Source organism: Anabrus simplex, chromosome 2 (assembly GCF_040414725.1).
Source record: "Anabrus simplex isolate iqAnaSimp1 chromosome 2, ASM4041472v1, whole genome shotgun sequence".
NCBI classification, from domain to species: domain Eukaryota; kingdom Metazoa; phylum Arthropoda; class Insecta; order Orthoptera; family Tettigoniidae; genus Anabrus; species Anabrus simplex.
Window position 1 is genome coordinate 1133165414 of NC_090266.1, and position 13811 is coordinate 1133179224.

General features: G+C 34.5%; 1 protein-coding gene across 1 annotated transcript in view; it reads left to right on the plus strand.

The window, feature by feature from the left end:
- Apoltp (Apolipoprotein lipid transfer particle) overlaps window positions 1–13811 on the plus strand; it is a 668275-nt gene that overhangs the window by 312658 nt on the left and 341806 nt on the right. The window contains exon 41 of the mRNA XM_067142082.2: window positions 10002–10207. Within this exon, the coding sequence (XP_066998183.2) occupies window positions 10002–10207 (206 nt within the window). The remainder of the gene's footprint in view (window positions 1–10001; window positions 10208–13811) is intronic.

The following is a 13811-nucleotide window of genomic DNA, read 5'->3' on the forward strand; positions in this document are numbered from 1 at the left end:
TTTCTCATGTTGCTTCCCCAGACTTGAACCATACGAATGCATTATTGTAAGAACACAATAAAATCTCATCTAACACTCTCCTACCAATCTATAGAGCATCAATGGACTAAAATGAGAACAGCCAAGCAGTTGACAGAGGTAGGAGGAATGGAAATATCAGTGGTCACTTGCAGCTCCCAAGTGGCTTAGACCATTTGATCCAAATCTTGTTCCAGGAGTCTGTCATCACTGAAAAGGTTACACATAAAACATGCCGATGCACATATTAACTCCATAAGTGGAACTTCCGGGGCTCACCTTCTGTGATTGTGAAGCGTACTGCCAGACTGTGTAGCATATCCTCACTGAATGTCAAAGACACTCATACCTAGGATCACAAGCACATCTTGTGAAGGTTCCATCATTTTCAATCCAGTGGTTGAATGGACACAGTATGCAGCTCTGAAGCTGTGATTTTTATACTTTCTTCTGGTAAGGCTATTGAAACCTTACTGCTGTTATATTGTACATGTTTTACTTATGCTTTTTTTTTTTTAGCCATGTGCTAAACAAACTAACTTCAAAATAAATTAGTGGAGCCACTCAGAGTGGTAATCCTTCACTTTTGTCATTCATTGTTTACATGGATCATTTATCCTGAGACATTGTTACGTAGAAACTTTGAGTAGTTTGACTTTTACTGATGACTTCTTTGTAATAAGAAAAGTATATTGTGGAACTGTTCATTCCCCTCCCATGATTTGTGCATTCTGAGCATATCAGGGTGTTTGAATAAGTTGTTCATCGTATTTGAGTTTATATGGCCAGCAGTGTGTAATTGATGAGTAAACTGAAATTTATAAAGGTAATGAGATTTGGAACTGCCAGGCTGAGTAGCTCGGACACTAGAGTATTGGCCTTTTGAGACCAACTTAGCAGGTTTGATCCTAGCTCAATCCAGCAGTATTTGAAAGTGCTCAAATATATCCAGAATCATGTCGGTAGATGTACTGTCACGTAAAAGAACTCATAAACAACAAAATTCCAACATCTAGGCATCTCCAAAAACTGCAAAGGCAATTATAGAGGGACAGTAAACCAAAATAATAATAATAGTTGTTGTTGTTATTATTATTATTATTATTATTATTATTATTATTATTATTATTATTATTGTTGTTGTTGTTGTTGTTGTTGTTGTTGTTGTTGTTGTTGTTGTTGTTGTTGTTGTTGTTGTTGTTGTTGTTGAGATTGGAACATTTAGACTAATTAAATCTGTTATTTGAGAAAGAACACATGTCTCCTACTACTAGTTTTGAGAAAAGTGGGAAAAACTGCCTACAGGTTCTAATCTTTAGAATTTGTGCCTGGTTTTCATACCAATTATTTATGAGATCCTTTGTAATAATTCTGATCTTATTCTTTATAAAAATGGGTTTTCAAACAAGAGTGATATGAGGAGTGAAAGTTACTGAAAATGTGTGATTTCTCAAATAAATAAATAAATAAATAAATAAATAAATAAATAAACTCTTGCTAGCGAAAACATAAAAAAATGAAGTAATTTATTGTTTAGAAACATTTAAGCACACTACATCAGACTTTAATTATGTAATTAAGTTTCATCTTTAAATTTCCCTTCATGCAACAACATTAATGTCAAAATTCAGAACATTTTCCAGCATCAAAATAAAGTGGCGTATGGCTTTTAGTGCCGGGAGTGCCTGAGGACAAGTTCGGCTCGCCAGATGTTGGTGCGACGTGCACGTCGTATTTTCCAGCATTGCCCATCTTAACAATATCACTTATTACAGTTACTCAGGTACATCTTCCCTGTTAACAATAATGCCAAGAGAATGTCTTGTCATTCCTGTTATTCAAGTATTCAGGAACAGTAGGCCAGGAGAAAATTTTCAAGGTCCCAGTAAAACCCTTATAATGAGTCAGACATGTATGATTTTTCTCTGAAATTTTAATATATATGCATTAAACCTATTTTGTCCAAAAACGGACATGTGTGGTTTCTCAAATAACTGTTTCAATTGTGATGATCTTATATTATTTATATTAATTTTTTAAGCTTAATGAAATTCTCCTAGGAGAGTAGTATACTAAGTGAAATTGTATCAAGGGGCAGCAAAGCTAAAGCAGTGAGTTCGCAGTTGCGATCAGTGGTATTCTATAAGAAGGAAGTCAACCCCTGGATGAAACTATCCATACATCAGAATGTTTTCATACTGCGTTTGACTTATGGAAGAAAAAGCTTGTTGCAAGTGACTAATCTCATATTTTCATTCGTATTAAAACATGTTAGTTGTAATAACAAACTTTTATTCTAATCCACCTGTTCAATACATTACAATGTTGTCACATTTAAAATATTTTCATTAATTGACAAGTTATTTGTGGGACATGTTACGCTCCCTCACAGAGCATCATCAGCCAGATCTGAATCTCGAAAAATGGTTATGTTCATAAACAATGATTCTAGAACTATTGAAATATTTTTTCACAAACTTAAATCTACTCTATTAGAATATCATAAAATACATAAACTTTGATCATGCCTTAATAACATGAGCTTAGTAGGAGATAAACATTAAAATTGTGGTAGAATGAGTTATTCTAAAATACTTAAAACAAGTAGCATGTTTAACATCTTTGAAATAGGTGAAATTCGATCTTAAGAACTAAATTTGAAAGTTCTTTGCAATAAGATCTGGTAAAAAACGTATTATATCCTTTAAGGATAAGTCTATAAAGATTCAAAGATCTCGTCGAATTGATAATTGAACTTGTGACAGGATCAACCAAATCTGAATTTCGAAGAACGGTTACGTTTGTAAACAATGACTCAAGAACTATTAAACTATTATTTCATAAACTCAAACTAAATTTACTAGAGTACCGGTATCATAAAATCCAGAATCTTCGGTGACATGTCTTAATAACTTGGGTTTAGTAGGAGAAACACATTAAAATTGTGGTAGAATGAGTTGTTGTAAAATACTTAACACAAGTAGCATATCTAACATCTTAGAAAGACTTGAAATTCAATTTTAAGAACTAAATTTGAAAATTTCTTTGCAATGAGGTCTGGTGAAAGTTTTATATCCCTTAAGGATAAGAGTCTATAAAGATTCAAAAATCTCATCATATTGATAATTGTACTTGTAGCAGGATAATATTGATCTTCATGATATTTAAATACTTGTTATCATTTGACCACAGCGAGTGCTGTCAAATAAATAGCTCTTGTTGACGTTGGTGACCATACGTTGAAATTGCAGATTTAAAAATGTATGATTGAAAGGGATGTAAATCGACGATCGTGGTTAAAAGTTGTTAAGTAGTTTATCTTGTTGTAATTCTGTAACAAGGAAAGGAATCTTGTAAGTAATCGGAAGTTGTGTTGCTAGTTAATTGCGTGCTTCTCGAACATTACTTACCCCTCCAACGGTCGTTTGACCGTTTGGTGTTAACTAAGGTTATATGGCGACTGCCTGCTGTTCCACGTCTACTCCTTGTGTTGTATGAGTGAGGTGGTAGGAGTTGATGGGAAGGAGTAGGGGTAGGAGGAGAACTGTTAGTAAGTGTGGTTTTCGAAGGGGAATATCTAGCAGGGAGGGGTTGTGTTCTTTAATGTTCCATGATTATTATTTGTTTTGGGGATGAAAACATTGGCAAAACTGCTTTTTTCTAGATTAACCATTTCTAGAAGTTTAGGTAATTGTTTTTGTAAAGGATTTCTTATTTTGATTTCGCCATTTAAATTTTTTTCTTTATTGAAATGCTGGTCTAAATGGATATAAATATTTTCTAATTCTGTCATTAATTTTCCCTTTTCTATCTTTTTGATAATTTTTAGGTCTTTTTCCATAGTTGTAAAATGGTGACCTGATTCTCTCATCTGAGCACTCATCGCAGAATGTTTGTTGTGTTTTGCAGCGTTAACGTGTTCTAAGTATCTTGTGAGAAAGCTACGGCCAGTTTGGCCAACATAAGAACATTTACACTCTACTCATGTTAATCTATAGATGCCAGAATTTAGATAAGGGTTATTGTTAGATTTTATACTATTGTGGTTGAAAAATTGTTTCTGTTTGTATTTTGTGTCTTGAACGCTACATTAACTTCACGTTTTTTAACAGGATTAGTTATTTGATAAATGGCTGGATTAATGCATGTAAATGCTGCGATTTTAGACTTCTTGGTTTTTCGGGAGTAAGGTTAGTTGCTAACTTTTGTTTTACTTTATTGATGATCTGATTGACCATATTTATTTTGTATCCGTTAATTGAAGCCAGATGTTTTATAAATTTGAGCCCTTTTCTTAAGTTAGTATCTGAGAGGGAAATTTTAAAGGCTCTATAAACAAAACTGAAAAAATTCAGCTTGTTTATGTGATTTTGGATGGAGTGAATCATGTTTTATCGTTAAAGGAGCGTATGATGGTTTTCTAAATATTTGAAATTCGAATCTATCTCCTATTCGTGTTACATTAATATCCAAAAAGTTTATTGAGTCATCTTTTGTAAATTTTATATATGGGCCAATATTTTTTAAGAAATTTAGAATTATGTCACTATTGTTTTTTTTAACTATCTGTTATGACAAAAGTGTCATCTACATACCTGATCCAAAGTCCTTCTATGTTTGTTTTTATTTTGTTTTTCTCTAAATGGTCCATATGTATGTCTGCCAGTATGCCCGATGTGGGGTCTCCCATTGCCAAGCATGTTTGATGGTAAATCTTTTTATTAAATATGAAATAATTGTTGTTTAAGGTAAATTTCAATAAGTTAATGACTTCTTCTATTTAGCATTTACTTAATTTACTGTGTGTAAGGAGATTGGGTTTGATGATATTGATAGTTTGTGTAGCGGGCGAGTTGGCCTTGCGTGTAGAGGCGTGTGGCTGTGAGCTTGCATCCGGGAGATAGTAGGTTCGAATCCCACTATCAGCAGCCCTGAAAACGGTTTTCCGTGGTTTCCCATTTTCACACCAGGCAAATGCTGGGGCTGTACCTTAATTAAGGCCATGGCCGCTTCCTTCCAACTCCTAGGACTTTCCTATCCCATCGTCGCCATAAGACCTATCTGTGTTGGTGCGACGTAAAGCCCCTAGCAAAAAAAAAAAATAGTTTCTGTAACTGGTATATTTGGATACATGTTGGTAACATCAAATGAAACCATTTTATGTTGTGGTTGTAAGTTGAATTTACTTAGTTTATTACAAAATTATATTGAATTTTTGACTGTCGATTCGTTATTGAACTTGTAATGTCCTTTGAGGAAGTAATGTATAAATTTAGATGTTTCATACGTAGGACTATTTCTACTGTTAATTTTAGGACATATGGGTACGTTGGGTTTATGTAATTTGGGTAATGCTCTAGCCGTTGGTAACTTTGGATTCATACTTATCATTTTTTGGTGTTCTTGTTCATTAAATGAAAAAATGAATTCTTAAGGATAATTTTTAGATTCCATTGAATCTTATTTATGGGATCTTGGTTTACTACTCTATAAGAAGAAATCATATTTGAACTTGCAATTATACCGAACGCACTTGGAAAGTTTGCAACAATTGTCTCCCTTGGAATGGAGAGCTATCCAAAATTATATAACAGAGAAACTTGTTGACGTTTTAGACAAGAAACAAAAAACCCTAGATAACAAACTTATATTCTTAAAAGAAAACAAACCAACTCCTAACAAAATTAACAATAGTTCAAATAATCCCAATTCTGCTGACCTAAAGAACATTCCCAACACTATCAATCTATCAAACACAAACTTCACTGACAATGAAATGAACCTATTCCATAAAGGTTCAAAATTAAATTGGCCTAACTCACAAAAAGTAGAAGATGTAATCAATGCAGTAGCAGAAGTTGAATTTAACTTGAATAAATTGACACCAGATTTACAAAATGACATCAGATTTGAAGTTAAAAAGAAGCTCCCAACTTTCGTAAGGGAAATAAATGAAAGTTCTAATCCTAATCTCACAAAACAAATAATGACACTAAAAACAAAGTTAAGCAAAAATAACGTAGTTGTTACCAAAGCAGACAAAAGTGAAACAACAGTCCTTTTAAATAAAAATTACTATATTGAAAAAAAGAGAAGAATTCTTTTCAGATAAAACCTACACCATTGTAAACTAAGATCCCATAAATAAGATTCAACGGAATCTAAAATTATCCTTAAGAATTCAACTTTCTTATTTAATGAACAAGAACACCAAAAATTAATAAGTATGAATCCGAAGTTACCAACAGCTAGAGCATTATCCAAATTACATAAACCCAAGTTACCCATATGCCCTAAAATTAACAGTAGAAATAGTCCTACGTATAAAACATCTAAATTTATACATTACTTCCTCAAAAGACATTACAAGTTCAATAACGAATCGACAGTCAAAAATTCAATATAATTTTGTAATAAACTAAGTAAATTCAACTTACAACCACAACATAAAATGGTTTCATTTGATGTAACCAACATGTATCCAAATATACCAGTTATAGAAACTATCAATATCATCAAACACAATCTCTTCACACACAGTAGATTAAGTAAATGCGAAATAGAAGAAGTCATTAACTTATTAAAATTTACCTTAAACAACAATTATTTCACATTTAATAAAAAGATTTACCATCAAACATGCTTGGCAATGGGAGACCCCAGATTGGGCATACTGGCAGACATATATATGGACCATTTAGAGAAAAACAAGATAAAAACAAACATAGAAGGACTTTGTCTTTGGATCAGGTATGTAGATGACCCTTTTGTCATAATAGATAGTAAAAAAAAACAATAGTGACATAATTCTATATTTCTTTAAAAATATTGGCCCGTACATAAAATTTACAAAAGATGACTCAATAAACTTTTTGGATATTAATGTAACACAAATACGAGATAGATTCGAATTTTAATTATTTAGAAAACCATCATACGCTCCTTTAACAATAAAAAATGATTCACTCCATCCAAAATCACATAAACAAGCGGCTTTTTTCAGTTTTGTTTATAAAGCCTTTAAAATTTCCCTCTCAGATACTGGCTTAAGAAAAGAGCTCAAATTTATAAAACATCTGGCTTCAATTAACGGATACAAAATAAATATGATCAATCAGATCATCAATAAAGTAAAACAAAAGTTAGCAACTAACCTTACTCCCGAAAAAACCAAGAAGTCTAAAATCGCCACATTTACATGCATTAATCCAGCCGCTTATCAAATAACTAATCCTATAAAAAAAACAAGAAGTTAATATAGCGTTCAAGACACAAAATACAAACAGAAACAGTTTTTCAACCACAATAGTATAAATTCTAACAATAACCCTTAATTAAATTCTGGCATCTATAGATTAACATGAGTAGAGTGTAAATGTTCTTATGTTGGCCAAACTGGCTGTAGCTTTCTCACAAGATACTTAGAACACGTTAACGCTGCAAAACACAACAAACATTCTGCGATGAGTGCTCAGATGAGAGAATCAGGTCACCATTTTACAACTATAGAAAAAGACCTAAAAATTATCAAAAAGATAGAAAAGGGAAAATTAATGACAGAATTAGAAAATATTTATATCCATTTAGACCAGCATTTCAATAAAGAAAAAAAATTTAAATGGCGAAATCAAAATAAGAAATCCTTTACAAAAACAATTACCTAAACTTTTAGAAATGGTTAATCTAGAAAAAAGCAGTTTTGCCAATGTTTTCATCCCCAAAACAAATAATAATCATGGAACATTAAAGAACACAACCCCTCCCTGCTAGATATTCCCCTTCGAAAACCACACTTACTAACAGTTCTCCTCCTACCCCTACTCCTTCCCATCAACTCCTACCACCTCACTCATACAACACAAGGAGTAGACGTGGAACAGCAGGCAGTCGCCATATAACCTTAGTTAACACCAAACGGTCAAACGACCGTTGAAGGGGTAAGTAATGTTCGAGAAGCACGCAATTAACTAGCAACACAACTTCCGATTACTTACAAGATTCCTTTCCTTGTTACAGAATTACAACAAGATAAACTACTTAACAACTTTTAACCACGATCGTCGATTTACATCCCTTTCAATCATACATTTTTAAATCTGCAATTTCAACGTATGGTCACCAACGTCAACAAGAGCTATTTATTCGACAGCACTCGCTGTGGTCAAATGATAACAAGTATTTAAATATCATGAAGATCAATATTATCCTGCTACAAGTACAATTATCAATATGATGAGATTTTTGAATCTTTATAGACTCTTATCCTTAAGGGATATAAAACTTTCACCAGACCTCATTGCAAAGAAATTTTCAAATTTAGTTCTTAAAATTGAATTTCAAGTCTTTCTAAGATGTTAGACATGCTACTTGTTTTAAGTATTTTACAACAACTCATTCTACCACAATTTTAATGTGTTTCTCCTACTAAACCCAAGTTATTAAGACATGTCACCAAAGATTCTGGATTTTATGATACTGGTACTCTAGTAAATTTAGTTTGAGTTTATGAAATAATAGTTTAATAGTTCTTGAGTCATTGTTCACAAATGTAACCGTTCTTCGAGATTCAGATTTGGTTGATCCTGTCACAAGTTCAATTATCAAATTGACGAGTTCTTTGAATCTTTATAGACTTATCCTTAAAGGATACAATACTTTTTTTACCAGATCTTATTACAAAGAAACATTCAAATTTAGTTCTTAAGATCGAATTTCACCTATTTCAAAGATGTTAAACATGCTACTTGTTTTAAGTATTTTAGAATAACTCATTCTACCACAATTTTAATGTTTATCTCCTACTAAGCCCATGTTACTAAGGCATGATCAAAGTTTATGTATTTTATGATATTCTAATAGAGTAGATTTAAGTTTGTGAAAAAATATTTCAATAGTTCTAGAGTCATTGTTTATGAACATAACCATAAGCATGTCCCACAAATAACTTGTCAATTAATGAAAATATTTTAAATGTGACAACATTGTAATGTATTGAACAGGTGGATTAGAATAAAAACTTTGTTATTACAAAGAAAAAGCTTGATGGACTCATGATATCTTATTTATAAGTCGGAAGTAATAATAATGTTATTGTTTTTATGTCCCACTAACAACTTTTTGACTGTTTTTGGAGATGCCGAGGTGCTGGAATTTTTTTTCAAGGAGTTCTTTGATGTGCCAGTAAATCTACCAACACTAGGCTGACGTATTTGAGCACCTTCAAATACCACCGGATTGAGCCAGAATCCAACCTGCCAAGTTGGGGTCAGAAGGCTAGCGCCTCAACCTCCTGATCCACTCAGCCTGGAAAGTTGGAAGTATACAGACATGAAAGTAGCAAAATGCTTCCTGGTACAAGTAAGTTAACTGGTAGGAGAGTACTTGGAATGAGGCAAAGTAAGGAACAAACTCAATGGATGAAACTGTACATACAAACCGGCTGTGGTAGTGGACTCATGTAAGGGTAGTGAAGAATAGATTACCTGCCAGGCTGAGTGGCTCAGAAAGTCGAGGTGCTGGCATTCTGACTCCAACCTGGCAGGTTCAATCCTGGCTCAGTCCGGTGGTATTTGAAGGTGCTCAAATATGTAAGCCTCATGTCAGTAGATTTATTGGCATGTAAAAGAACTCCTGCAGGACAAAATTCTGGCACTTTTGGCATCTCTGAAAATCTAAAAGTAGTTAGTGGGACGTAAGCTAATAATATTATTCATAGATTACCTAGGAGAATAATGGAATCAGCCATAGAGAGTAGGAGAAGTAGAGGGAGACCAAAACGATGATGGTTAGGCTCAGTTTTTAATGGCTTAATGATAAAAGGTATAGAACTAAACAGGAGCTGGTTAGAAATAGAGGATTTTGGAGGAGCTTAGTTAATTTACATAGTCCTGCAGACTGAATACTGAAAGGCATTGCAGTTTATGAAGGAGATGTGGTATATACAATGTTGTGAGTTTCTTTTCTTTCTCTTTTTTTCCCCTCAGATAAATACTGACAAAGAAAAAATGGTGGGAAATATGTGTTTTGAATATGGAACTGGTGATATTAAACATGTAAATAACACCTTGAGAATGCAGCGTGACAATAATTCCTTGGACCTGGCGTATGTACTGACCTTGCCACAGTATGAAGAAGATGCATTCCTGGCTACAGCATCATTAAACAAACTACCAACATTCAGCAGTGTACGGTAAGGACCTCTCACAGTCAATCAAATAAATAAGTCGTATTTTGACAGTTCATATGGGAATATTTGAAGTTCACATGAGAAATATTATTGTTCCACTAAATGAGATGTATGAAAGAAGAAAATAGAACTAGTTGACATAAATACAAGGCATGTTTTTTAAGTAAGTACTGTTTTGATATAGAAAAAAGTAATGCAATTTTTTAATCAGTTCTCTTTTTTTTTGTTACATGTAAGCCTGTATCTTAAACTACTTCTCAACATAAATTCCAGACATATGAAGGCACTTGCCATATCGTGAAGCCAGCTTCTGAATTACATCCGAATAGTAACGTGCCACCTGATGTGCCAGCCACTGCCGCACGGTCCTTTATAGATCATCATTGTCGTGGCGTTGACTTCCTAAATGCTCTTTCAGGCACAGGAACAAGTGGTAGTCACTAGACACTAGGTCACGACTATAGGGAGGATGATCAAATTGTCCCCAACCAAATGAAGCGATGAGGTCTCGGGTTAGATTAGCCATGTGAGATCGCACATTGTCATGAAGCAAAAGAATCCCCCTTGTGAGCATGACAAACCGTTTGTTTTGGATTGCGTGAACACAACTTCTGATAATCTCAGCATCCTGACACTATTTCATAAAGAACACTCCTTGAAATTTCATGCAACTCATAACTTAATGACGAAATCTTAAAACATCTGTTTTCTTAAACCTTTGCATCAACTTTTTGCACCAAGTCTTCAGTACTGACAGACGGTCCCCCACTGCGCCTCTTGTCGTGGACAATAGTACGGCCTTCTGTAAATGTTCTAACCCATTTCCCCACCATTCCTTTGCTCATAGTGTGTTCTCCATACAATTCACTAATCTGCCGATGAATTTCAACAGCTTTCACGCCTTTTCCATTTAAAAATCGAATCACAGCACGTGCTTCACACTCGCCGGGACCGTTAAATATCAGAGACATTTTCAATACGCACAATGGCGTATGGCCGTAATGGCGTTTGTGGCTAGCCTGCAGATGTAAGTACTGAACGTGCATGCTCTAAACGACGATCGAAGCGCTGCAGCAGCCATATTTAAAAACGGTACTTTCTTTAAAAACATGCTTCGTACATATTACAAGCAAAATTTGTGTTAAGGCTGCACCTTGTATAAGAAAGGGATTTACCACAGATACCAACAGTTACTATTAGGGAATGTATTTTTAGGCACTAATAAGTTGGAATGCAAATGTATTTAACCAAGGCGCAAGTGTCTTCCACCCGCACAATGGTTTACATCAATATTAGCGATCTGAACTATCAGAAACCCTAAAACGTATGTAACTCATCCCTATAACTGCTGAGCAGCTAGATTACACTTGCACCTTGTTCAAATATGTTTGCATTCTTAACCTACTAGTGCCTTAAAATCCTTTCCCTAGTTATTTTTCACCAGAAATATTATAAATTTTTTCGTATGTTTTCTTTAGGACAAAATAGGACTTGGCTAAATGTATGGAATTTTGTAACTTAATAATTGTATTTGCCTTGCTTGAATTTAATTGCTTCCAATTACCTAATTTCTGCTTGATTTTGCCAGGAAAGTTGGCTTATGGTACAAATTATGTTGCCGTTAGCATGCATTTGGAAGTCAATGGATTTGAAATGTACTATTGGCAGCCTTGAAGATATTTTTCTATTTCTCAATCCAGACAGGTATCAGTGCTATACCTTATTTTAAGCCATGGTCATTACCTTCCCATTGCTAATCTCTGCCCTAGTCACCTAAAGCCTGCATACATTGGTGCATCATTAAACTTCTAGCAAAAGAAGGATAGATCGGCTTGATATTATAATTACCTAACTGTTTCAGGACTATTTGAAACTGAACCAATAATAGCATGATGGAGAATGAGCAATGTGCAAGTTACTGCTCCATATTTTCTTTTAACTTCTGTCCTGATACAGGCATCTAGTCTGTAGCACTCCCTGGCCACGGTTATTTCCACAGAGGTAGTCTTCTAAGACAGTAAATCCTCAGATTCTTGGTTTGATAACATTTGTGTCAAATTATTGACCTACAACCATCTAGAACTAGTAGATTGATTGTCCATCTCTTCAGTTTATTAATACCCCAAAAGACCACTGCATCTCATACTCTTATATGTTGAGTCATGAGCCTGAAGTGTGGGTGGATCCTCAAATAACACCACTGAAGCTTGTGTGGTTATAGGTTGGCTCCAAAATTAGGCTTACTGGGCACAATGAAGAGTGAGATAGTTTGCCATTGCTTTCCTCACTAGGTCATACAGTGCTATTCCAGCACAACTGACCCTATGATTAGCACTTTTCACAACATTCAGATGCACTAGTCAAACTCTGAATGTCATTACTCAGCACCACCCATACCTCACCATCTTCCATATTGTCACAGCCATCAATGGGACCTGGACTTCAATGGAAGTTACATTTTACTCTGGCCTTTGTCAAGAAACAGATAAATAAGGCAAACCTTAGTACATATGAAATTTAAAAACATATGTAGTTGTGGTAGTTATAATTAACGGGAACTTAATCAAGACAGAAGCAACAGTGTCCTAAATGCTAGGTACCACCCTGTCATTACATACATAGTCCATTTTAGGCCTTAGCTTGCCAAGACAATTGCTCCCCAGCCAGATGACCAGTAGATATTGTATTGCTACGTGAACAGCATGGTGACTGTATGGAACTGAAATGGGGAAATCTACGACTCAAAAAATTGGAAATATTCTTTATATCCATTACCTGCAGTGCATTCAGAATTGTATACCTACTCATTCATAGTCACGTACATTGGCGGCTCATGCTGAATTATGTTGGTTGTTCTGTACTGTGACGCCCAGTCCATTGCAGTAAATGTAGTAGATCAATCTAAATTTGTTTGCATACAGGAAGTGCACCTTGAGCTCATGTGCATCTGGCCTCCAACGCTACAGAAAGGCCTAACATCTCTCCCACCCTCTCTCACCCTCTCCCTCCCTCTCTCACCCTCTCCCTCTGCCTCCCCCTCCCCCTGTCCTATCAGATTGAAGTGCCCAAAAATTTACAGAAAAGTACAGCAGCACCCCCGATAGGAGCAAAGTTGTATACAGGTCTCGGAACTTTTGTAAATAAGAGTGTGTCAATACTAGATCATGATTATTTTTGATGAGGGGAAGAAATACTTTATTTTTTTTTCCTATTTAACTATTGTGTTTCTTATTTGTACAAATTAGTTGTTTATATTGTCAAAGTCACTTAAAATCAAGAAGTCTTACAAACTGAAATGTATGTTTACCTGTATTTTTCAGTCCAAAATAAGAGCCTCTCCAACTTCGGCATAGCTGAACTAGAGAATATTCTCCCAGACTGCCCATAAACGAAAGTCATAGTACGCATTTTCAACCAAACTTCCAGATAAATGTGCAAACTGCCGTGTAAATTTAAATCGCACTTTTATCTGACTGTCATAGTACAGGCCCTAAGAGAATGTAGATCATTCATTCAACATTTCAGAAATGCATATAGCTCTTTGAAACTGTCCAAGAAAATATTTAATTATGAAATAATGGTCTAAAAATTAATAGAAATTATGTTA